General features: G+C 38.2%; 2 protein-coding genes across 2 annotated transcripts; both read right to left on the reverse strand.

Moving 5' to 3' along the window:
• Nucleotides 1-9,203: 9,203 nt before the first annotated feature.
• Nucleotides 9,204-15,440, reverse strand: LOC120149310 (MLO-like protein 3). The gene is made up of 14 exons (XM_039162140.1): nucleotides 15,197-15,440; nucleotides 12,532-12,716; nucleotides 12,388-12,445; nucleotides 12,073-12,278; nucleotides 11,867-11,983; nucleotides 11,511-11,571; nucleotides 10,798-10,886; nucleotides 10,632-10,706; nucleotides 10,463-10,553; nucleotides 10,222-10,272; nucleotides 10,081-10,121; nucleotides 9,894-9,961; nucleotides 9,743-9,803; nucleotides 9,204-9,656 (listed from the first exon to the last, which is right to left on the reverse strand). Exons 1-14 carry the CDS (start codon nucleotides 15,438-15,440, stop codon nucleotides 9,204-9,206), a joined length of 1,800 nt encoding a protein of 599 aa, XP_039018071.1.
• Nucleotides 15,441-17,101: 1,661 nt separating this feature from the next.
• Nucleotides 17,102-24,511, reverse strand: LOC120149317 (E3 ubiquitin-protein ligase MBR1-like). The gene is made up of 4 exons (XM_039162146.1): nucleotides 24,208-24,511; nucleotides 19,192-19,290; nucleotides 18,980-19,115; nucleotides 17,102-17,214 (listed from the first exon to the last, which is right to left on the reverse strand). Exons 1-4 carry the CDS (start codon nucleotides 24,400-24,402, stop codon nucleotides 17,102-17,104), a joined length of 543 nt encoding a protein of 180 aa, XP_039018077.1. The 5' UTR covers nucleotides 24,403-24,511.
• Nucleotides 24,512-25,411: the final 900 nt, after the last annotated feature.

The following is a 25,411-nucleotide window of genomic DNA, read 5'->3' on the forward strand; positions in this document are numbered from 1 at the left end:
AGCCTAGTGTCTAGGGCACGGGAAGCCATAACTCTAAGGTCATGGGTAGCCATAACTCTAAGGTCATGGGTTCATGCCTTCGAGGTACCATTTTATTTTATTTTATTTTTGTGTTAAATGATATTTTTGGTTATGGAAAAATTATAAGGTTAGTCCTTAAAACATCTTTGATTTACATTTTAACCTAAAATCATTAATAAAAAATTCAATTTAACTCATGTAATTTAATGAATTTCTAATATTTTTACCCAAAATTTTAGGGTGTAACATTACCACTTGAACCAACCTCACTGGTTATTTCATGCGCTTGAATATTTAATAAGTGATTTATTGTTATTCTATTTAAATATTACATATGTACCCAAACAAATAAATAAATGATTACATGAAAATATATGATCATATGAAAAGATAAAGATTTTTTTTATAACAATGTTAATTATTAATTTTTCAACTCAATTAGGTCTAATTAAAATATGACACCAATTAAATTTTTATTAATAATATAGATCAAACAAACAAGTAAACTAACGTAATTGTCTAGTATAATTATACAAATATTAGCCTCCAATATCATCCGTGGCCGTAAATGAAACGAGACAGATCGCGAGCTATTCGAGATCTACTTCATCAAAACTTGATAAATACTTAACTCGAGCTCGAGCTCGAGCTCGACTCGGGTTTTAATGAGTCGAAACGGGTTACTTGATACACGACTAAAAAAGATCGCGAACAACTCCAAAATATAATATATTAATATTTTATTTTTGAAAAAAATATTAATAATATTAACATTTATGCGTTGGTTTTTTAAAAAATAAAATATAACCTTTTCATGTATTTAAGATTCAGGTTCGAGTTTGAGTTTAAGGCTTCAATCGAGTTAAGTTTAAGATTTCATTTTTTTTCTTCATTTTGAGCCTTTTCGAGCTTTAGTTCATGATTTCGAGCTCGAGTTGAGCTTGAAAATTTTAGGCCCTTGAGTTTTTGAGTCGAGTCAACCTCTATTTCAGAGATTTTAAGTCGAGCTCAGTAATACTCGAGCTCAACTCGATTCGTTTACAACAATTACTAAATTTTAGTGGAATGGTGCTCTTGTATCCCGAGACTGATGCATAATTTTATAATAGGGGATAATATAAATTTACAAAATTTTAGGGAGCCAACTTGGTTTTGGGATATCCAAAAATAAATAAATTAAAGGTGTGGTTCATATTAAGAGAGAGATTTTGTTTGAACTTCATGTACATGTGAGTCACATAAGCAAATTGCTAATAGGTTAATTAACCAATAATTTTAAGTTGATGTGATGTGAAGGTTTGTCAAGTGGTATCGTTACACCATTTTATAAAATATTAAAAATAATTTAGAATAACAGTGTTTTTCTTCTATGATTGTATAATAAAGAACGATAATCCACATCATTTTGATTGATTTTATTTATTTTCTTTTATAAAGTTGAAATCACTGATTTATTTAAACTTTATATTATATTATTCATCACATATTAATATTATTCACATGAACATCAATTTTAAAATTTTGAAATATAATAAGCATTTTAATATTTTTTTTATTGTCTTTCGGTTTCAAGGTTTCATCATGACTAATTTGGACTGATCTGGATCGCATACATAACTTTGGTGGGTGAATCTTCTAACATAGATTTTCTACATACATAAAAACTCGAACTTAAGATCGTACTTAAGCGATACCATGCTATCTATCATTTGAACCAACCCGTTAGTTATAGCATGAAATATTTGTAGTCACATGTTAGACGAATTTTTATATGACATGTGACTTATAATAAAGAGCTATTAATTGAATAAATGATGTTTATGGTGGAGTTGTGATCCTTGTGGATTGTGCACAATGTCTTGTAATTGCTTGAATGTTGGGTCATAGGAGGATCGTTGTACGCCAAGTCATGATGAATGTGATAAATTTTTATAGTATCGTGATTAGATTTTTATCGTAGCGTGTTTTATTTTTAAATTTAGAGTTTATTATAAAATAATATTTAGTTGAAATATTTAATAATTTGATAATGAATACTCAAATATCTCTCCAGACATTGCATTTGAATTCGAGACTTCTAAAAATAACAATAATTTTTTCTTACCATTATTTTTTTTGAAAATTTAATGTACCTCAATAAAAACCCATTCTACCAATATAAAGTTGGGTCCTAGAAGAAGAAAAGAGTGCCCAAAAATCCATAAATTGTGGGACAATCCGAACCAAAATAATAAGAAACATTGGAACGGAGAACTTTCGTAGCAAGCGAATGAAGAACACCATTCGCAGTACGATTTACATAAATTACTGAGCAATGTATAAAATAAGTGCAATTTGAACGAATTGGATCCATGTGAACCTCTAGCGTCGAATCATCCCAATCTTCCATTACCAGTAAAATCCGACCTAATCAGTCGGGACAGGTTCGGGTCCCATTCCCGTCCCTACTTTATAACACATCGTTAGATCAAATCAAGGGGATTGGCTCTTCGAGTTCTCATACATCATCAACGATTAATTGATGTTTATGGTGGAGTTGTGGATTGTACACAATGTCTTGTAATTGCTTGAAGCGTTGGGTTATAGGAGGATCGTTGTAACTTGTACGCATTTTCAATGAAGATTCAATATGATGTTATGTCATGATAATGTGATTAAATTTTGGGTAAATTACACATTTTTCTCACCCAACTTTATTATCTCTCCTATTTTACTCACCGTATTTTTAATTTTTCTAATTTGCTCACTGAACTTTACATATGTAATCATTTTGTTCACTCTGCCGTTATCTCTCTAGCGTTGTGATGACGTCTCATTTTTTATTATTTAATATAAAATAATTAAAAATATAAAGGGTAAATAACACTGTTTCTCATTGAACTTTACCTTTTCTCCTATTTTGCTCATCTAACTATAAAATAAAAATATAAGGTGGTTGGATGCTACCGTCATAGATGGTGGCCGTTCGGTTATAAATTTCATGGATCGCTTCTCCTCAACACCTTGAGTCTGAATCTGACCTCCATTTTCCCGAAACTTACTACTTGGAGATTGAAAATGAAGAAACCGAAACATTTCTGTCAGGATTAATGGATTTTGAGACATTTTCTAGTGAAACAACCACTAGATTTAGACTCAGGGGGTCGAGAAGAACCAACCCATGAATTTTGAGACAGAATGGACACCATCAATGATGGTAGACGGTGGTCGGAATGAAAAATGATGTCGTGGCCAACAACGATAATTGGACACCTTATTTGCAAAGTAGAGAGAAAATGGGGGGAGGAGAAGAGCATTTGAAAAATGATGTTGTTTTGATGTATATTTGAGTTTTTGAAAACGACGTCGTTTTGATGCTTGTGTCATGTCATAACTCCGTTTAAAAAGTTAATGTTTGAGTGAGCAAAATAATTTAATCTATAAAGTTCAATGAGCAAATTAAAAAATGAAAGTACAGTGAGTAAAATAGGAGAGAGGGAGAAAAATATAAAGGGTAAATTACACCGTTTCTCATTGAACTTTACCTTTTCTCTTATTTTACTCATCTAACTATAAAATAAAAGCAGAATGTGGTTAGATGCCACCGTCGACCGTCGTAGATGGTGGTCGTTCGATTCTAAATTTCAGTCGCTTCGCCTCGACACCTTGAGTCTGAATCCGACCTCCATTTTGCCAAAACTTGCTTTGAAGTCCACGAAATTGGAGATTGAAAGTTAAGAAACTGAAACTTTTCAATCAAGATTAATGGGTTTTGTGACATTTTCTAGTGAAACAACCACTAGATTTGGACTCAGGGGGTCGAGACAAACCAACTCATGGATTTTGAGACCAAATGGCCACCATCAATGACGGTTGACAGTGGTCGGAATGAAAAATGATGTTGTGGCCGACAACAATAATTGGACACCTTATTTGCAAAGTAGAGAGAAAATGTAATTAAAAAAACGACGTCGTTTTGATGTATATTTGATTTTCTGAAAACGTCGTTTTTATGCTTGTGCCATGTCATAACTCCTTAAAAAGTTAATGTTTGAGTGAGCAAAATGATTCAATCTATAAAGTTCAATGAGCAAATTAGGAAAAAAAGAAAAAAAGTACGGTGAGTAAAATAGGAGAGATAGTAAAGTTCAGTGTGGAACGATGTAATTTACCCTTAATTTTTTATAGTAGTGTGTGTGTGTTTTTTTAAAGAGTGATGATAAGATAATATTTAATTGAAAAACTCAATAATTTGACAATGAGCCCTATAACATTTCTGCAGACATCGTATTTGAGTTTGAAATATCTTAAAATAATAATAATTTTTTTTATCATTAAGATTGTTTCATTCGTACTATTGCAGCGTACTTGAAATGTTGAATTTAGACATGTTTTCAGCAGGTAATACTCTAGCTAATTGCTTAGCAAAGATGGCCAGTAAGAACTCTGTTGGCGAGGTGCTATTCATCTCATCGCCGCAACATGTTGCTTCAATTATGAAGGTAGGAGCTGCAATTTAGTCTGGGAATGTTTCTTTGTTCTATTCTGTTTAATAAAAATAAATTGTTACCCTTTAATTTTTTAAATCAAATTTAATGATTATATTGTTACAATTTGGTAAAATTTAACCATCTCGGCGTTCGCCTCCGAGAACACTATCAAGTCGTCCGTAATTGGATGTGAGTAATCCGCAACTCACTTTTCCCAACGGTAACACCCATGAACACTCTAGCGGACGACGCTTTAACCAACATACCGCTATTTTCTGCATTAGCGGTCTCGGATACCGCCACGACCACGACATAGCGACCGTGATACCGCTATCCAGTCGCTATTTGAATCCTTGTCGATATTGACGGAGTCGAGATACACAGATTGATCCATTTCCTCCATCTTTCTCGTAACAAAGTCAAGAAAGTTCCAGTCCACCGAGTCGTAAGTCTTACTAAAATCAATTTTGAAAATAATACCATCCCTCTTATTTCGTTTAAGTTCATCAATGATTTCATTAGCTTCTATAGAGCAATCCACAAGTTGTTTCCCTGCAGTAACAACAAATTGGTTTTCTCCCACATCTTTAATGGACCCGACAAGCCTTCTCGACAAAACCCGAGCCAAGATCTTGTATATACTACCCACAAGCGATATAGGTCTAAAATCATTTACCTGATCAGGAGAAGATTTCTTCGGAATAAGAGTAATGAAAGAATGGTTGATGTTAAAATCATTCAACTTGCCATCGTAGAAATCGGAGAAAAACTGCATAAGATTCTTTTTAGTCAAGTTGATTAGAACACCATATGATAAATTGCCTTCTCACTCTTTACATCAAGATCATTCACACCTTCAGCTTCATCATCACCCATACGTTGGGAAAAACTGGTTAGCAAAGCACAACCATCCTTATGAGTCCGAGTGACCAACAGCTTCTGCCGATGACGGATAAACATCGAGGCAGACAGTGGCTTAGTGAGAGTATCAGCAACCTGCTCATATGCTGGAACCTCTGCACCTACAACCGACCAGCTGCTACAATTTCTCAAACAAATAATAAATCCAACTCAACATGTTTAAATTTTGAATGAAGGTATGGATTGGAACACACAGCAACAGTGCTTGTATTGTCAGTCCAAAGAGTTGGTTTGCCATGAAAGGAACACTGCAATTCCTTGAACAAAGACACAAGACACATGATTTCTGAAGCAGCTGAGGTAACACTGCGATATTCTGCTTCTGTAGTGGATCGAGCAACCACCTGCTGTTTGCGAGAACTCTATGACACTAGATTGCCACCAAAATAGATGCAATATCCTGATGTGGATTGCCTGTCATCCATATCAGCCCCCCAATTTGCATCAGCAAAGCCCACCAATGACAGTCGAGAGGAGGATGAAAACCTCAAACCATAATCCGAAGTGCCCTGCAAATACCGCAGAATTCTCTTGACTGCCTGGAAATGTAAGTCTCTAGGAGCTTGCATAAACTGACAGACACGATTAACAGCATAGGCAATGTCTAGCCTAGTGATCACCACATATTGGAGAGTTAGAGGGAGCCTTTGCAAGCAAGAGACCCGATGCGCTCCTTGTTTTTGAAGCTTAAGAGGCTTAAGCCTGTGCTGCGGAAACTGAATGTTTCTCGGTATGGGAATATATCGATGAGGGTTAAGGAAAAGAAAGTGGGCCTGGAAAAGTTACAGTTGCAGCTTTTGAGTAACCCGTCTGATTCTGTTTTGAAGGCTAGATAAAGGGTCGTGTTTGCTGACTATCAGAATTTGCAAAGTGCTGAGGAGAGTTTTTTCAGGCAGAAGGTTAGGATTAGTTGGATTCAGGAAAGGGACCGTAACTCAAAATTTTTCCATTCTATACTATTAAACATAATCGCCATTCCATTCGTGTTTTGCAGAATGATCAGGGGTGCCTATTGGAGTCACAGGACCAAATTGCTGAAGAGGCTATAGGGTTTTTCAAAAAGTTGCTGGGAGAGCAGTTAAGACCTAATCTTGGGGTTTCAGTTGATCTTCTTAGGGACTTGCTGGGGGTGACTTTCTCTGATGCTGCTAAGGACTCTATGAGGAGGCAGGTGTCGCGCAAGGAGGTTAAGGTTGCAATGTTTGCTCAGGATTCTGATAAGGCCCCTGGCCGGACGAGTATACTTCCCTTTTCTTTAAGGCAACATGGGGAATTGTTGGGGAGGATGTGATTGATTCTGTGCTGCATTTTTTTGAAAACTCCCAGTTGTTTGATGCTTTTAATACGGCTAGTTTATTTTTGGTTCCCAAGAAGCCCAATTCTATTCGCATGAGTGATTTTCGACCCATCTCCTGCTGCAACGTGATTTTTAAGTGTGTTAACTTGAATTATGGTTGCGCGTATCAAGCCTTTCCTATTTGAGATCATTTCTAGTAGCCAGAGTGTTTTTATTCCCGGGCGTAGTATTAGGGACAACACATTAATGGCTCAAGAGTTGGTTAAGGGGTATAATCAGTCTTCTCTCTCTCTTTCTCTTAGGTGTGCTTTGAAGTTAGATCTGCAGAAGGCTTTTGACTCTGTGGATTGGCATTTCTTGATTGCAGTTTTGGAGGCTCTTGATATGTTGGCTGATATGGTGGGGTGGGTTAAGAGTTGTGTTATCGCTCCTTGTTTTTCTGTTTCCGAATGACAGTTTAGTAGGATACTTTAAGGGGCGTCTGTCAGGGGGACCCGTTGTCCTCTTATTTGTTTGTTATTAATATGAATATTTTATCCAATCTTTTGGATAGAGCTACGAGTTTGACGTCATTAAGTACCATCATAAGTGTCATCGGGTGAAGCTCATAAATCTTTGTTTTACGGATGATTTGTTGGTTTTTTTTCTAAGGGATTTGTGGCTTCTATTTTGGGTGTTTGGGAGATTTTGAATGTTTTTCATAGTTTCTCTGGTCTGCAGTTGAATGCTGGGATTTCTGAGTTTTCTTCTTCTGGTATGGATAGTTATGCGTTGCAGGAAGTTTGCGCAATCACGGGGATCCAGAAGGGTAAGCTGTCTGTTTGGTATTTGGGGTCCTCTAGTTGCGAAGAGGTTAACTATTAGGGATTGTGGGCCACACGTGGAAAGGATTGTAAGCATGCTCCTGAGGTGGCAAGCTAGAGTTCATTCTTATGTCGGGCGTCTCCAATTAATTCAGTCTGTCGTTTATAGCATGCAAAAATTATTGGAGTTGCCAATTGGTGTTGTCTGATGTTGTAATTAAGCGTATTAATCAGTTGTGCTCCAAGTTCTTTTGGAAGGGTGAATATAAGACGATGAAGGGGGCTAGGGTGAGTTGGTCGACTATTTATAGCCCCAAGTTTGAAGGCGGTTTGGGCCTCAAGGATCTTAAAGTTTGAATCATTCGTGCTTTATGGGTTTGATTCGAAAGTTGCTTTTAAAAGAGGGGTCTATTTGGGTGGCTTGGGTGCACGCATATGTTGTGAAGCAAAATTCTTTTTGGCATATTTCGTGTTCTCAAAGTTGTAGCTGGACTTGGAGGTGTATTTTGCAGCTTCGGACTAGGGTAGGTATGATTCTTGGCTTGCTTGGAGACTCTTTTTCTTCCTTACGTACGGTTTGAGATGAGTTGAGAGTGCATCGTGAGAAGGTGCCTTGGGATAGACTTGTTTGACACTCGGGTCATGTTCCTAAATTTTTTGTAATAGCTTAGATGGTAGTTCTTGATAGGCTGCCAACTAAGGCCCGGCTCTTGTCTTTTGGTTTGCGTATTGATGGGAGTTGTGAGTTTTGTTCTAATGAGTTAGAGTCAAGGGACCATCTATTTTTTACTTGTTTTACTAAAGCTGTTTGGGCTTGTGTGTTGAGTTTGTGTAATGTGCCGAGGGCCGTTCTAGACTGGAATGGGGAATTTGCTTGGGCTTGTCGGCAGTTGAAAGGGAGATCGTTGTTATCAGCTTTGCATTGCGTGGAATTGTTATATTGCAAAGGTTTGGAGGGAGCGGAATCATATGCATTTTAAGGGCATTGCGGCTTCGGAGGATAGGCTGGTGGCTCAGATTAAAGAAGCTGTTCGCTTGCGTTTTAGTGGCCTGAAGGTTAATTCTAGGGGTCCTATTAATGCTTGCTAAAACAATGATATTACCTATAAAATTATCCAACACCTACACTTACAGGGTAAAATAAACAAATGGTCATCTGACTATAAGATATTAATTTGTTTAAATCATTGACTATTAAAAGTTATAAAACGGTCCTTCACCTATAGGGTGTTGTTTTGTTTAGTTTTTTGACCACTAAAAGTTATAAAATAATCACCTAACTATTCATGTGTTCCAAACGTATCATTCTCTGTTAAAAAATTGATGGTAGTATGAGCTTAATTTTAACATGTTTACTGAAATATGATAAAATTTGATCTCAGAATTTCAAACGACTATCATATCTCAGTAAACATGTTAATGTCCAACTCAAACAACCATAAATTTTTAACGAAAAGGATGAGTTTGAAACATATGAGTAGTTTGATGACTATTTTATAACTTTTAATAATGTAATGATTCAACAAAATAATACTCTATAATCAGAGGATCATTGTGTAACTTTTAATAGTCGTTACTCAACAAAACAATATCTTATAATCTTTATCCTAAATAATAAACACGTAAAATTTACATATTCACTTTAAATTTTTTTACTTGCCAAAGCTAAGGTTATTATGTACGCGAGGCTAATTAAATGATGAACTTTCTTCTACTTCCACTGTCTAAAGAGGAAGTTGCTTCTACTTCCACAATTCCGTCGTCATCATTTTCTACATTGATTTCACCGCCGTTGGATAAACCCTTCCCTTCTATTTCCACTATTCCGTCGTCGTTTTCATCAATTTCACCGCTGGTGGACAAATCATTACCTTCTACTTCCACTATTTGATCGTCGTTTTCTTCATCGGTTCCACTTCCGTTGGATAAATCCTTCCTTTCACTAGATGTAAGGCCAGGCAGCTCGACAGAAGGGAATATTTCAGATGGACCAGCCACCCTGAAGCTCAACTCCACGGGCACAGAAGCAGTAGGGCTCGCCAGAAGCTCATGTTTCTTCCTTTTCTCTCTAACGTCGGCAAGCCATTGCTCCATTATTTTGGCTATTGAATCGCTTACTAAACATCCCTTTATTTCTGAACCCATCTGCATCCAAATAACGATCGACTTAGCCTTATCATAATCATCAAGCTACAAGATATCAGTCCTCGATATATATATAATAGGTTCACCTGTGTAACGAGTGCATATAAAGGAAGTGTGGTATAGCTGCAAATCACTTGAACTGTGATCCTAATGAAGATAAAGGGAATCAAAAATCAGTTATCAAATCGGAAAGTATTAGATTTCCACTAAGTTGGAAAACAAAGCAGTGATTCTCACGGTAATAAAACCCTTAGGACGACCACTGCAGTATGCTCATGATAACAAGACCCTAATCCAAATTGAACCTGAGAACTAACCGATCAGTTAAGCAAAAGAACATAAATTTGCATAAATTTGCATTACGACAAGAATGCTTTAGGGTTTCTTTTAAAAATGTATCATTCATACAATCTTTTACACTTACCAGTAGGGGAAGAAAAGACATCCAGAAGAACACGTACCAGCCTGGAGAATCAAAAAGAAGAAGAATAAGAAGAAGAAGGTCGAAAATTGTTGTTTATTAGATTTCATTTGAAGTTAGTCCTGTACTTCAAGAAGCACTTACCATGTACATCAACAAGCATGAAAATAACAACAAAAAGCCACATCAGCAGACACAGTTAAATAATGTTAGTTGGTCCCAGTTTATACTACATCAAAGTGGGAATTTAAATAGCGACCCATTATAAAAATAGAGACTACTATATAACAGTAACGTTGTATCCGTTATCACGATAAACGTAATACAACCGTAACTACCCTTTAAATCACCGACTCAAAGTGATAAAGAAAAGAAATGAGGAACCTGATGGCCACTATAGTCTTGAAATCTTCATCTAGGGATCGTTCTATGTAGCCCTGGAAATTGAAATTTCTATTCCTTCCTGCCAAGTGAGCCTGAAAATTCACTCCAAGTTTTACCTTAATATTTGGAAAAACAAAGGTAGTTGGTTTTTTTTTAGTGAAGATCATTACCGAGATAAAGCTATGTCTTAAGGTGAGATAATCAACTTTGGCTACTGGATTAAAGAACTGTCTGAAGAAACATTTCTGCTCCAAATTCACAACCAAAGCAGTTATTATAGGCAAAACTCGGTGGCAATTAATGAATGCTAATTTTAGTGTTGTAATGGAAACATACAGTCCAGAGTTGAAGTGATGTTTCAGAACAAGAAGAAGCATGTCGCCTTGCAAACGTTGTTTGTCTTGCTAATCTGAACCTTCCAGGATCTGTATATAGTTATAACACAAATATTAATAACATATATTTAATTTAAGGGTAAAGAACGCAAATGGTCCTCCGAATATAGGGTGTTGCTTTATTAGGTCCCTCAACTATTAAAAGTTATAAAATAGTCCTTCAACTATAGAGTATTGTTTTGTTATGTCCTTAGACTATTAAAAGTTATAAAATGACCACTTTACTATTCATTATATTTCAAACTAGTCATTTTCCATTAAAAAATGGACGATATTCTGAGCTCTGAACGATAATTATTCATGGTCAATTCGAAACTTTTAGCATAAATTTAATTTTGATAACTAAACAATTATAGTATAATTAAAAATAAATAAACAATTATTATTTAATAAAATTTTATTTTATTTTATTTTATAATTTACCCTATAAAAGGCCCCACATGCCTGACCCATGAAACATGTTTTCACTAGAAGCATCAATAAATAAATAACAATTAATATAGGGATCTCAATGTTATTAAATTATTTATTTGTGGAACGCATTGCATTAAAATAAATAAAGACTCCCTATGTACACGATTTATTCTGTGTTTGGAATGGTAGTGGAAAGCCTCAAAACGACACTTTAATATTTAAGAACAGTGTTTAACATACCATGGGAGATTTGATACTCTGTCGTTTTGATTTCTTCCTCCCATGCTTTCCACCGCCTCGTCTACATTAATCAAAAAACAAAGTCGATTAAATTAACTAATCTGAAATCACATATAGATGCATAACTTTATGTTTTATGTTAGAGATACAGAATTAAATGATCAATAAAATGTATAAAGGAAATTCGATTTCGGAATAGTATATTGTGACTATAAGGTAGAATATATGTTTAGAATTTTTTTTAATCGTTAATAACGTACACGTATCTATATATATATATACACGTGTGCTTAAACCTGAAAATTTTAAAGATTCTCCAGTATAGTGAATATTGGGATAATTAGTTGTTTAATTGCCTTGGCCCTTCCAAAAGCCATGGTGAGGAAACCGTAGACAATCTGCATGACTGCTAGAACAAAAACTAATGCTTGCAGCTGCTCCATTCCCTTCCATGTAATGAGTGAAACCTTTCCCTGTACACCAAAAATCATGATAAAAAAACATGGGGAAAAAAGGGTTTTACTCTTTACTATTCATTAATTACACTCCATTCCATATATACTTTAGCACTGCAAGGATCAGCCAATGCAGCCTGATCTTCACCAGCCAGTTGCCTTTCGTGGTTGCCGTCAAGATGCTGAACGTTGGATTGAGTTTTCTTCCTGCAGGGAAGCATGGTGTCTCCAATATTGGGCGGTACACATAGATCAGAAACTGGAGATTGACTCCATGTGAATAGAAACGCCAGGAATCCCATGATCATCAGCTCTAAAAAAAAGAAAACCAGATGCAACAAATTATACGCGAGCTTCATGTTAATATATACACGGGAAGAACCGAAGAAGAAGAAGAGGTTGATATTATATGGAATTTGCACCTGTTTTCAGCCTCTCCACCGCATCGTTCAAGGCATATTTTCGACGTCTCTTTAACCACTGCAACCGGCAGCGTTAAGCAGGATTATAGATATCCGGAAGAAGAAAAGAAGAAAGTTTTGAATTTTTTTTAATATGATCATTACCTTGGAGAGGAGGCGGATGCCGTGGTCTATGGAAATGGAAAGAGAGATGAAAACGAAGGAAACGGTGGCAACAGCCCATGTTGGCGTGTGTTCGAGAGAGCCATTAAGTGAATTCTCAGTCGCCATTATCGATATTTCTTCTACACTTCCCTTGCCTGCTTTCCAATACAATGCAGTTTCCAAATCTTGAAAAGAATATACAGCTGTTCAGTATATTATATGGGAAAATTATACGACACTTGACAAGCACGGCTAGCGAGCACCGCTAACGATGAATACAGTTAATTTAATTTATAAAATTATAAAGTATTCAACTTATAATTATAAATTAATTAAAAATCTAAACATAAATTATTTAAAATAAAATATTAATTACATTATTTTTTTATAATCTTATTTGAAATAATAATTAGATCAAATAATAACGCCTAAATTAAAAAACTTTAAATTATTTTTTCTTGTGCCGCGGCCGCTGCTCCTCCTCACTCAGTCTGGCTGATGCTAGGTTGAGGAACCGAGTCCGGTCCATCGATGGACGGCTTTATCACCGAATAAAACAAACATTGTAGAAGATTGTGAAAGTCAGGAGAGCAATGGTTAAATATGCTAGGGAAGACCCTGAAACTTCTGGGCTATCTTCTACCATTTCGTCCCTTGTAAGCTTTACATCTGAAGCTGCAATCAGTTAAAAGTAAACCTGTTACTACCAAATTCTCATATAATTCAAATAACATCATAGCTTTTCTCCAACCTTTACGATTATCATTTCTAGAAAAGGAACCATACAACTTTTTCTTTACCATTCGATCTGTTACAATTCTAAGCCTTTCAGAGCTAGAACGTAATCACACAATCAAAGGCCTATAAACATGTAATCAAATTTTTTGGAGGTACAAGGAAGAAAATTGTCGAATATAATTTGCATAAGGCAATTAAACAGAGCAGACGCAAACTCTGTTATTTCTATTTTTCTAAAGAACTTTGGAATCTAAGATAAGAGAAGCATATGTGGATGTTGAAACACTATTAACTAGACTTTTGCTAGTTGATTCGTGCGGCACTTAGACGATTTTCAGGTTGAAATGGCGCCTAAGTCAGCCTTGACCACGTCCTTGTGAGTCTCCGGCTCTCTAAGCGATGAACAAACCCGTTAGGGTTAGGCGGCAGGTTGAATGGATCTCAGAAGCACGAGCATTGTGGGGACTTCCTAAGTCACCACGACTTGAACCACTTTGGAACTTCGAAAGAACTCATAAAGGAACTACACTCAAGGCTATCTCAGCCCTCACATTCGGTAACGCAAGCCACAAAAGCTTCAGCACAAAAGGGAACAAGCCAACAAAGCTAGAAAGCTAGAAACAAAGGAACTTAGAGAGAAAGTAAGAGTGCATGCCTCTATTTATAGTTGAGGCCCTCAAGATCCAACGGTCTAGATCAAAGTATATCGACGGCTTAGATTGAATCCTACCTTATCAAGAACTTTATCTCTAAGGAATTTGAATTCAAATACAACATTATCCCTAATTAAGTATTTATCCCTTTAATTATTAGATAATATTATCCTTTATGGAACCTCTCAAGGAACGAGCTAGGTCTGATGGTTATGGGCAAGCCTAACACTTCGTACGATTCTCTTACAGAAATCCACGCGTACATCTCTCGGTCCGAATCCACGAGCCTTGACAAAATTGCCACCATAGAACATGTAACACCCTCGTCACTTCTCTCGGACGCCTCAGACTTGATCATTCATGGACTCGTAAGCATTATCCAAGAACTGGGCCAACTTATCATGTCCAATAAGCCCAAGTCTGCGCACATAAAACCCCTATTATGAACATTTGCGCCAATGTCCATGGCCCCAAAAGTTTAGTTTGTGACATTCTCCTCCACTTGATCTAGCAACACCCTTGTCACTAGGTGAGAACACTTGGTCTTGATCACATTGGACGCTCTAACAAAACACCTTGGCTTGCTCGCCTTGGTTAACATCGTTATGTCTTATCATTATCTAACACATCGTGGCATACATCTCGAGAGTAGGAAATCCATCATACTCGTTTACATTCACCCAAACAAGGATACTTTTGATTCAACGGCAAAGACTTGGATACTCTAACAACATACAACACGACAACTCAGATTCTTCGACAACACTCACTTGTCCCTAAGAACTCTAAAAGTCTCATATGTTCCTTCCAACCTTTGATAATTCCGTAAAAAGATGGTTAGGTCCTCAACCTACACTCATCAACAATGGAGAATCAAACTCAACACTTGGAACGTGTTTGAGATGTCCTTCAATCTCCCTCAGCACATTTACCCACCCTATGTGTCAGCCCTTCTTACTCCACGAAGTTTGGCACTCCACACACCAACACTTCTATCTTGAAGTTATGTGCTTCTACTCGCATCGACATTTCCTTCCTTGAAGTCTAGTGAGACTTCCACCCTATTACATAGGTGACAAGCTCTCGCCCATCATGTCCCTAAAAGGTTTGGACTCCATTAACCACTTCTTGGTCGTCTCTTCGATGATAATCTCAAAATAATGTTCCTCTCACTCGGAACATCATCAACAAACTAAATAGCCGCCACGATCTTAGTTTCCCCCTACTATCTCAAAACAAAAGCACAATGCATTACCATCGGGAGTCTAAGATACATATGACATCGACAAACGGAAAAATAAAAGCCTTCACACGGTCAAGGAAACCCAACCCGATGAAAAAATCGAAGTCATCCAATGGGATCACCCTAAATTCCTCCTTGTCGCTCCAGTCACCAATCTGCAGCTCTATCTTCCTTGCCACTCCAATAATTGGAACCTCTTTAGAATTGACAGTCTTGATCACGCCCTTCGATGGCTCAACTTTCAAAACAAGATTATCGATAACCTTATTTGACATGGATAGATCAGTTACCCATGTTCTACTAAGGCAACTCTCGATTGTTCAATAACGTTGATGTTCACATACATCAACCCATTCTGCTTTCGACCTCCACTTGCCTTGGCAGAACTCAAAATCATTGAGCCATATCTCACAACCTCTTTTACCCTGTCTTCACCCATGTCCTTGGGTAAGTTGATCCTGGGCTTGTCCATCTTCTCGGACCACTCAGCTTTATCCAAGAAAGCTTGCAACTCTTGTGGTCCCTTGCTTCGGTGACCCTCTGTTTGCTCATTTCTTGCCATCGGCTTGAGGCACCTACTACCTTTACTTATACCAACTTCACACATGTCTTCTCCAGACTTATGATATCTAATTAAACGATCACTACTCAAATGTTTACCATTTGAACAAACTCTACTCGAACAAGCATCACACGAAGAGCCTTACTTCTCATTATTGGATCGACCCTCATCTCAGATTCTTTTGCCACTACCTACAACTTTCAACTTTGGCTTGGACGTCTTCTTAAATCCAAATTCTATGATGGACTTAGAGGCTATCAAGGCTTTATACAACTCCTCGATTATCATTTTCTCCATATTCGTCTTTGCCTATAGCTTTAATCTATTTGTGAAGGTAAATAATGCATCTTTTCAGTCAACTCTGGGACTTTGAACACGAGTTCCTTAAACTGACTCGCATACTCCTTCAATGCCCTATCATGTCTAAGACTCCTCAACTTAAACCATGCCTCACTCTTGGCAGGCGCTAAGCTCAACTACACTTCAAACGACTCAGGCTCTTTTGGCCATTTGCTAACTCTAGCTTCCACAGCAACGGCTACCTTTTCGGCATCCATGGCAACATTGGGTTTGGGCAACCCATCCTACTTCTAGCTTTGACTAACCTTGGCAGAAGTAAACATCATTGAACCAAGCTTGGTAGGCTCACTACTCTAGGCCTTGTCCCTTCCCTTGGATTGTTTGATACGGTTTAGGCATTCACGCACCATGTGTGGACCTTTACACCGGAAACACTCCAATTGTTCATGTTTATTTACCCTCAGCTTTCATGCTTGGTCATTGGCTTTCGTGTCAAACTTTACTTCATCTGTGCAATCAAGCACTTTGTGTGGTCCCCCACACTGGAAACACTTCAATGGCTCTCGTTTCTTTACCCTCGGATTCTCTGCTTCGTCACTTGCATTGGCACCGTGCTTTTCTTTATTTGGGTAACTCTTGGCCCTATGTGGTCCATGACATAGGAAATACTTCAGTGGATCTCATTTATTTACCCTCGGCTTTCCTACGTTACTCGCATTTGTGTCGAGCCTCGCTCCTGGCTTGACTCCTTCGACACCCACATTCATATCATCTTTGGCTACTTACCCTTCTGACTTGTCTTCTCCTTTGACAATGACATCAAGACGATTCTTCTCGGGACATCGTCTTATCAAGTGAGGACCATCACAGAAGTAGCATTTAAGTGGCTTGCTACTCTCCTTCTTATTTGACACAGACTTGGCATTGCCATGATTCCTCGATGGCTTTATCTGACCATGATCCATCAATGTCACTCATTAGCCACTCGAAGAGCTTTCTTCTCTATCTGGCCATTGTCCCTTGTCATGGTCTCCTCCATTTTCACCACTATCTTCGGGCATGGGCCTGAACGACTCATCTTTGGTTGGCTTCCACAAGCTCACACCTTGACTCGGCTATAGCTCCGACTTCTGAACAACTCTGGGCATCACCTTGCTCACTGGCAGGCATCGCCCCTGATCTAAGCCCTTCAAATTAGGACCAAATTGATATAATATAAAAGTAATTGTGACCAAATGTGTAATTATACCGAATATTTTAATTGTCACATCACCTTCTCCATTAAATATTAATGGTAAGTGGCTTAATTGAATGCATTTAAATAGTTGAGTGACTTGATTGACAAAATTTCAAAAATATTGGTCAAAATGAAAAGGGGTAATAATTAGGTGGTCATTGGTATAGTTTACCCTCTATTTTAAATAATTTATCTTTAAATTTGTAACTAATTTATAATTATGCGGTGAGTCCTTTAGAACTAAAATTTTTATAAATTAAATTAATGGTGTTCGTCATTAGTGGTGCTCATCACTACTCTTCGAGCATCGTAGAATTTTTCATTTCTTTTCATTTTATAGATTTAGAAATCAAATCGTAGATATAAGTCGCCATGGGTGTTGGATCATGATTTCCCTACTCTTCCATGGAGGAGTTTAAGTAAATTAAAAGATTTGACTATCAACATCATGAATTTTAAATTTATGTGCTAAAAAATTATAAATAATTGAACTGCAAACCACCTGAGATTGACATCTTAAAAAAAATCATATTTGAAGTGAAGATTTACTAAATCAATGAACCAAAAGGCAACAACTATCTGTTTTAGAATCATATACGTTAATGACAATTTTCATAATCTAAGTTTTATTGCAATACTCTATCAATAGCCAAGCCGGACAACATCTACTTCTAGGTTAAATACCGATATTTCAGTAATTTATTCATAAATTTAAATTTTCTCTCGAGTAAATTGTATAGATCTTTTAATTAGTTATAATTTTAATTAATTATATAATTTTATATTTAATATTATTATAAAATTTTCGATTGAATCCATAATTTTTTAAGGATTAGGCACAGTGAAAAAATTAGTCTCTAACGTTTGATCAAATAATCACTTTGACACTTATTTTTTCGAGTATTTTAACCTCTAATATTTTAATTTTTGTCAAAATAATCCATGTTAGATGTTATGCTTTAGTTGACTAGCGTCTGGCATAAGATATTAATATAATATTTTCACATGTACTTTATTAATGATCTTCTCTGCTTTGGACTATCATGATTGATTTGGATACACATTTTGCATTCGTAGATATGTTTTTCACGTCGCTTGACTTTGATTTGCGATCTGTTGGGGACCTTCAGTAGCTTCATCTTCTTTTGTGGTTCATTTGTCGATGCAGTCAAATTTATTCATGCCTTTATTTTATTCTAACTTTTTGATTAAGGTTTTTAACTTTTTCCTTATTTGGTCATTTTGTGATCTAAGTAACTAGTTTTTATATCAATTGTTATAAGAAAATATCCTAATTATAATTTTATTTACGTTTACGTTATACTTGTAAATCTTCATTGTAATTCTTAATAATTTTTATTTTTAATAAAACTAGCAGTTTTCTTAAAAACAAATCCCCCCATTTTTACAAATTGCCCTAGAAAATGTTTGAATATGTATATACAAGAATGATAAACCACATAACAAATGTCATTATTTCTAACTCCGATCATCGCCCACAACCGAAGCTTTGCAGATCGGACACGTATTCTTCATCGACAACCACTTCTTGATACAATGGCCATGGTATTTATGATCACGAGTCTTCAACGCTCCCACTTCATCCATCTCCTTATACTCCTGTATGGAGCCGAACTCAAACTACTTAGGTGATCATCTGCTCTGGATAATTTCATGTTGAAACATACATGATACAAGATGAATGAAATTCTTACCATGCATATCACACGAGCTCTTATACTGGATTTGATCTGAAGAGTGGTAAATTGTTTCGGCCAAACACTTAGATATCGAGTCTTCGGGCAAGCGTGTATTAACACTTCCAATTCTTTCCCCTAATGCAAGTAGTTCCTGCTGCAGAATTCAACCAAAGTAGGTTTAAAAGAATGAAACAGCACCATAATAAACAAGGGGAATATGTACATACCTCGTAAGTCATGTTGTCTATGTCCAATCTCATATCTCTATGCTGATCAAACATATTTCTAGACCCGTAAAAAACGGAGCGGTCCGCGACCGTAAAACCCTAGAGAGTCAAAATAAATTATATAACATACGGCTAACGCTTGTTAAATCAGAAACGTCGGTGGGCAAGCTGAAACATAGGAAAGGCAACTGTGCAGAATTTTCCCAGCATCTCATTGGCAAAAACACTTGATGAAGTAAAACACCCTCAAATGCAACATGCTGAAAGCTATGTGTTGACGAAAACGGGTAAAGAAAATAAAAGAACACGAGAATTTTACGAGGTTCGGCAATGTGCTTACGTCCTCGGTGCCTAGGCGGCGCTAGAAGTTTTTATTCAAATGATATTTTAGGTCTAGGTTACATCTCTATTTATAATAGAAAACCCTGGTACATAATTACAAAATTAACCCTGTACTGTACCGCGGGGGCTGCGCCCCCGCACCCCCAACCCACGTAATTCGTAACCCCACAACGAGACTTTCTTTGTAAGGACAGTTGATGTTCGCTCACTCCGCTCCATCTCCTGTCCTCTTTACTGGTATATTTATGAGCCATACCTAACAAATCTCCACCTTGGCGAATATCCTGCCTCTTGAAAATTCAATGTGGGTTGGGTTACCTTGATTCTTTAACAACTCGAAACATTCAACAAGTCCAAGCAATGCTTGAACTTGTCTGTCGTAACTGGCTTAGTGAACATATCAGCGGCATTTTCATCAGTATGTACCTTCTGAAACAAAACCTCTCCAGATGCAACAAACTCTCTGATCTTGTGGAACCTTACATCAATATGTTTAGTTCTAGCACGATACACCTGATTCTTAGCCAAGTGAATATCACTTTGATTATCACAAAGCAACTGAACTCCACCTTGTTGAACACCCAACTCCTTCACTAAACCAGTAAGCCATAAAGCTTCTTTTGCAGCTTCAGCCGCTGCCATGTACTCAGCTTCAGTTGTAGATAGAGCCACAATAGATTGAACAGTAGACTTCCAACAAATAGGCCCTCCACCAAGAGTAAAGACATACCCTGTCGTAGATCTTCTATTATCCAAGTCACCTGCATAGTCTGAATCCACATATCCTACAACCAAAGGATTATCCCGCTGACTCCCAAAAACAATTCCATGTCCCACAGTACCCTTTAAGTACCGAAAGATCCACTTGACTGCTTCCCAATGTTGCTTACCAGGTTTAGACATGTACTTACAAACTTGACTAACAGCATGAGCTAAATCAGGACGAGTACATACCATCGCATACATCAAGCAGCCAACAGCATTAGAATACGGAACCTTTGCCATATCTTCAGCTTCCTTATCTGTTTTGGGGCACTGTTCTGATGAGAGCTTAAAGTGATTCGCCAATGGAGTGCTAACTGGTTTTGCGCTGCTCATCGCAAACCTTTCTAGCATTTTCTCAACATAACCCCGTTGAGATAGCCGCAGTTTCCTTGAGTCTCTGTCCCTGCAAATTTCCATTCCAAGAATTTCTTTGCAGCACCTAAATCTTTCATATCAAATTCCTGACTCAATAAAGTTTTCAAACCGATAACATCATCCATGTTCTTCGCAGCAATCAACATATCATCAACATACAGTAATAGAAAAATAAAAGAACCATCATCAAGGCTCTTAACATAGACACAACAATCATACTCACATCGGTTGTAGCCAATCTTGATCATATAGGAGTCAAACCGTTTATACCACTGTCTCGGAGACTGTTTCAACCCGTACAAAGATTTCTTCAATCTGCAAACTAAATGCTCGTTTCCAGGTTGAGTGAAACCTTCAGGTTGCCGCATGTAGATCTGCTCCTCTAAATCACCATGCAAAAAAGCAGTTTTAACATCCATCTGCTCTAAATGCAAATCCCAACTAGCCACCAATGCAAGTACTGCTCGGATTGAAGTGTGCCTGACCACAGGAGAAAAGATTTCATCATAATCAACTCCTTTCTGCTGTGAAAAACCCTTCGCTACCAAACGAGCCTTGAACTTCTCCCCCTCTTTTTCTGTTACTACTGGTTTCTTCTTATACACCCATTTGCAACCAATCGGCTTCTTACCCTCAGGAAGGGGAACTAACTCCCATGTGCGATTGTGATTCAAAGACTCCATCTCCTCAACCATGGCTGCCATCCACTTGTCGTTTTCCTGACTAGTAACGGCATCATGAAAAGTAACCGGATCATCACTACTAACAATAAGTGCAAAAGATACCAAGTCTTCAAAACCCAATCTGTTCGGAGGCTTTATATTCGTCCGTCTCACCCTGTCTCTGGCGAGACTATAATCCTGCAAATCATCCGTAGTGGAACCACCAGAAGTCGGTTGAGAAGTTTCTGGTTTCTCAACTGGAAACTGCTCGAAATCCACCACTGTCGTGTCTTGCTTCTGCTGCAACATGGATTGTTCATCAAAAACGACATCTCTACTAATCATAACTTTCTTCGCAACTGGATCCCATAACTTGAATCCTTTGACACCTTTCTTGTAACCCAGAAAAATGAACTCATTCGATTTTGCATCAAGTTTGGATCTCTCATCAGCAGGTACATGCACATAAGCAGGACAACCAAAAATCCGTAAGTTATCAAAACTAACATCATGACCAGTCCATACCTCTTCTGCAACTTTCCCAGCCAGCGATGCCCTTGGCGATCTGTTGATAAGGTAACACGCCATGTTAACAGCCTCAGCCCAGAAGTGTTTGGGAAGCCCCGCATTCAACCGCAAACATCTGGCTCTTTCATTCAACGACCTGTTCATTCGTTCCGCAACACCATTCTGTTGTGGTGTCTTGCGCACTGTAAAATGCCTCTGAATCCCATGCTCCTTACAGAATTGTAGGAACTGTGAATCTGTGTACTCCGTACCATTGTCAGACCGCAAACACTTGATTTTTCGTCCTGTTTGGTTTTCTACCTCAGCTTTCCACAGCTTGAACTTCTCAAAAACTTCAGATTTCTGTTTCAAAAAATACACCCAAACTTTCCGTGAAAAATCATCAATAAAAGTAACATGGTACCTAGATCCACCCAAAGACGATGTCGTGGAAGGCCCCCATACATCAGAATGCACATAATCAAGAATCCCTTGAGTTGTGTGCTTCGCAGTCTTGAAACGGACTTTAGTCTGTTTACCAAGAACACAATACTTGCAAAAGTCGAGCTTACAGCTTTTGACACCATGCAACAATTTTCTCTTGTGTAATTCTGCCATACCACGTTCACTAAGATGAGCAAGGCGCATATGCCACAATTTTGTCGTATCATCACAGGACTCAACAGAGTGAACTCCACCTGCAACGGTACTCCCTAACAATCTGTAGATATTCCCTGCAGTCATCTTGCCTTTCATCACAGTCAATGCTCCTTTAACAATCCGAATGGTTTCCCTATCCTCGTCAGCCTTAGGGATAAAACCATTCTTGTGCAAAGTGCCCAAGGAAATCAAATTCTTCTTCAAGTCTGGGATATGTCGAACACCACTCAATGTCCGAACGGAGCCATCGTGCATCTTAATTCTGACATCACCAATACCAACAATATTGCAACATCGATCATCACCCAAATAAACCGAACCAGAATTAACCGGCCTGTATGTCGAAAACCATTCCCTATTTGGCGTGATGTGATAAGAACATCCAGAATCAAGAATCCAAGCATCCGTCAATTGTGTCGTTGAAATAGAAAGCATATCACCCTCACTGCAATCAGAATTATCATCCTCGACCACGTTCACAGACTTGGATGAGCCATCACGCTTCTCATCAGTCTGCTTTTTCAACTTCGGACAGTCTCGCTTCATATGTCCCGCCTCCTTGCACTTGTAACAGTGAATCGTCTTCTTATCCCTGGATTTGGATCTGGAATTCCGCTTCCCGGACCCTGGCTTCCGTCCACGATCTCGATTACCCTTGACATATAAGCTATCGGCTTGAGAGCTTTCCCCTGCATTCTGCTTCCGCTGGTTGTGAGCCAACAAGGCTGCAGTAATCTCCTCACATTGATAGTCTCTTTCCCATATGTAAGAGTAGTCACCATGTGTTCGTAAGAGGGAGGCAACGAACACAACAGAATCATCGCTCTGTCTTCATCCTCAATTTTCACATCAAGCCGAGCCAGATCAGAAACGATTTGATTGAAGACATTCACGTGTTGCGCCAAATCGTGATCGTCCTGCATCTTCAGCCCATACAGCCGCTGCTTCAGATACAGTTTTGTCGTTAAGGATTTGGACATAAACTGACTTTCCAACTTCCTCCAAATTTCGTCTGGAGACGATAGATGCATGACGTGATACATGACCTCGTCCGCCAAGCATAATCGTATGGTTCCTGCCGCTCGCTGCTGCAATTCTTCCCAATCTTCCTCATCCATCGACGCCGGCTTTGTAGATCGCAAAGCCTTCAAGATCCCTTGCTGCGCCAATAGATCATTCACCCTCGTTTGCCATAATCCGAAGTTACCTGACCATCGAATTTCGCGACTTCGAATTTTGCTCCTGACATCTGATACCAATTGTTGACGAAAACGGGTAAAGAAGACAAAAGAACACGAGAATTTTACGAGGTTCGGCAATGTGCTTACGTCCTCGGTGCCTAGGCGGCGCTAGAAGTTTTTATTCAAATGATATTTTAGGTCTAGGTTACATCTCTATTTATAATAGAAAACCCTGGTACATAATTACAAAATTAACCATGTACCGTACCGCGAGGGATGCGCCCCCGCACCCCCAACCCACATAATTCGTAACCCCACAACGAGACTTTCTTTGTAAGGACAGTTGATGTTCGCTGCGTTCGCTTCGCTCACTCCGCTCCATCTCCTGTCCTCTTTACTGGTATATTTATGAGCCATACCTAACACTATGTCCAAGGGGTTTCCAATCTACTGATAAGAGGACATGTAAGTCCACCTCAAGTGCTAATATGCTAGAACATAATTCCTTCGTAAGTGGTAAGTACCTCAGATGAAAAGCGACCATGGAAAGCTGCATCATCAGCTAGAGATCGATGTCTATCATGATATATCCTTGACATCCCATCCCGCTCATTATTACGCAATGTTACAGCATATAACGATTGAGGGTGCCTGGATGGATAACTTTCAGAAACAATCTGCATCCCCTCTTCCGAGGGTGCTGCATGCCCTAAGCGCATGCTGCTGGAAGAAGCCCTGAAAGTTGGGCAAGATCTCTAAGAATAGTTTGTGCGAATACCCCTTACAGATTGTGCAGAGTTGCCACGGAAACCCTGAGGAAGAGCAGGACTTCTATGTTAGGTTTCCGTTGCCAAAAGCCAGAAGGTAGAAGAATATCAGATGAACTTCCAGCACCAGCATATCTGCTTGAACCACCCCTCTCACAGACTGAAGGAACACTCGGGCTTTTTCTCTTGTGAGGTCCTCTTATACTGCCCATTGAGAGAGCAACAAAATCACCCTCAACTCCATGGAAAGTATGCCTATCATAATTGGAAGATCATGCACGATGCATGTAGTTCTCAGGGGCTGGAGCAAATGTTCCAGGCGCTGGAGCAAATGTTCCAGGCGCCGATGGATGCTGAAAAAGATCATGAGATGAACATGAAGTGTCAGGTTGGTAGTGTGGAGCTTCAACACTGTGGCTTGAGGTTGCAAAACTACTTGGCATCCAGTGGGAGGAATAACGCACTGCATCAATAGACATTTTCTGTCAACAATACCTAGATTTGCATGAAGTTATTCAGCATGCATATGATTCCGGCCCTGCTCATGTTCATTCTCATGTCTATGCCCCATAAGAAAGTCACTTAATAGCAAAAAATAAATGTCTCAGAAGAAGAGAACCGGTAAAAGGAAAAAAAATTCAAATATGAAGAGAATAGATTTATTAAGAACATTTAATTTCCAATAACGGTAGATAATTGAAACAAAGGATGCATTCAGTCTACATGGCCCTTTTACAAGCAAAACACACTGACTATTCAGCATTTCATTGCTTATCAAGAAGTGCCACAAGTTTGGCACAAATACTATCATGTTTTGGATCTCATATATCTGCAGCAAAATGAAAAAAAATGCAACACTAAGAATTGCATTCTTCAGTTGAATCCTATAAATTAGTTGCCACTGGGTAGAGAAATATTGGCTATAAAGCCACCCTCATTGTGCTCCTACCCAGAACTGTTT

The sequence above is a fragment of the Hibiscus syriacus genome, unplaced genomic scaffold (genome assembly GCF_006381635.1).
Source record: "Hibiscus syriacus cultivar Baekdansim isolate YM2019G1 unplaced genomic scaffold, ASM638163v2 tig00002793_pilon, whole genome shotgun sequence".
Lineage (NCBI taxonomy): Eukaryota > Viridiplantae > Streptophyta > Magnoliopsida > Malvales > Malvaceae > Hibiscus > Hibiscus syriacus.

What these genes read in the sequence shown, in the direction of transcription:
- LOC120149317 (XM_039162146.1), bottom strand. Translation starts at nt 24,402, where the DNA reads ATGCGCTTAGGGCATGCAGCACCCTCGGAAGAGGGGATGCAGATTGTT. An exon ending in TAGACAACATGACTTACGAG is followed by an intron (nt 19,116 to 19,191) that starts GTATGTACATAT and finishes ATTCTGCAGCAG; the next exon opens with GAACTACTTGCATTAGGGGA. An exon ending in GAGCTCGTGTGATATGCATG is followed by an intron (nt 17,215 to 18,979) that starts GTAAGAATTTCA and finishes CCTAATTTGAAG; the next exon opens with GGCTTAGATCAGGGGCGATG.
- LOC120149310 (XM_039162140.1), bottom strand. Translation starts at nt 15,440, where the DNA reads ATGTCAAATAAGGTTATCGATAATCTTGTTTTGAAAGTTGAGCCATCG. An exon ending in GGTGGAGAGGCTGAAAACAG is followed by an intron (nt 12,279 to 12,387) that starts GTGCAAATTCCA and finishes TCTTTTTTTTAG; the next exon opens with AGCTGATGATCATGGGATTC. An exon ending in CTGATCCTTGCAGTGCTAAA is followed by an intron (nt 11,984 to 12,072) that starts GTATATATGGAA and finishes TTTGGTGTACAG; the next exon opens with GGAAAGGTTTCACTCATTAC.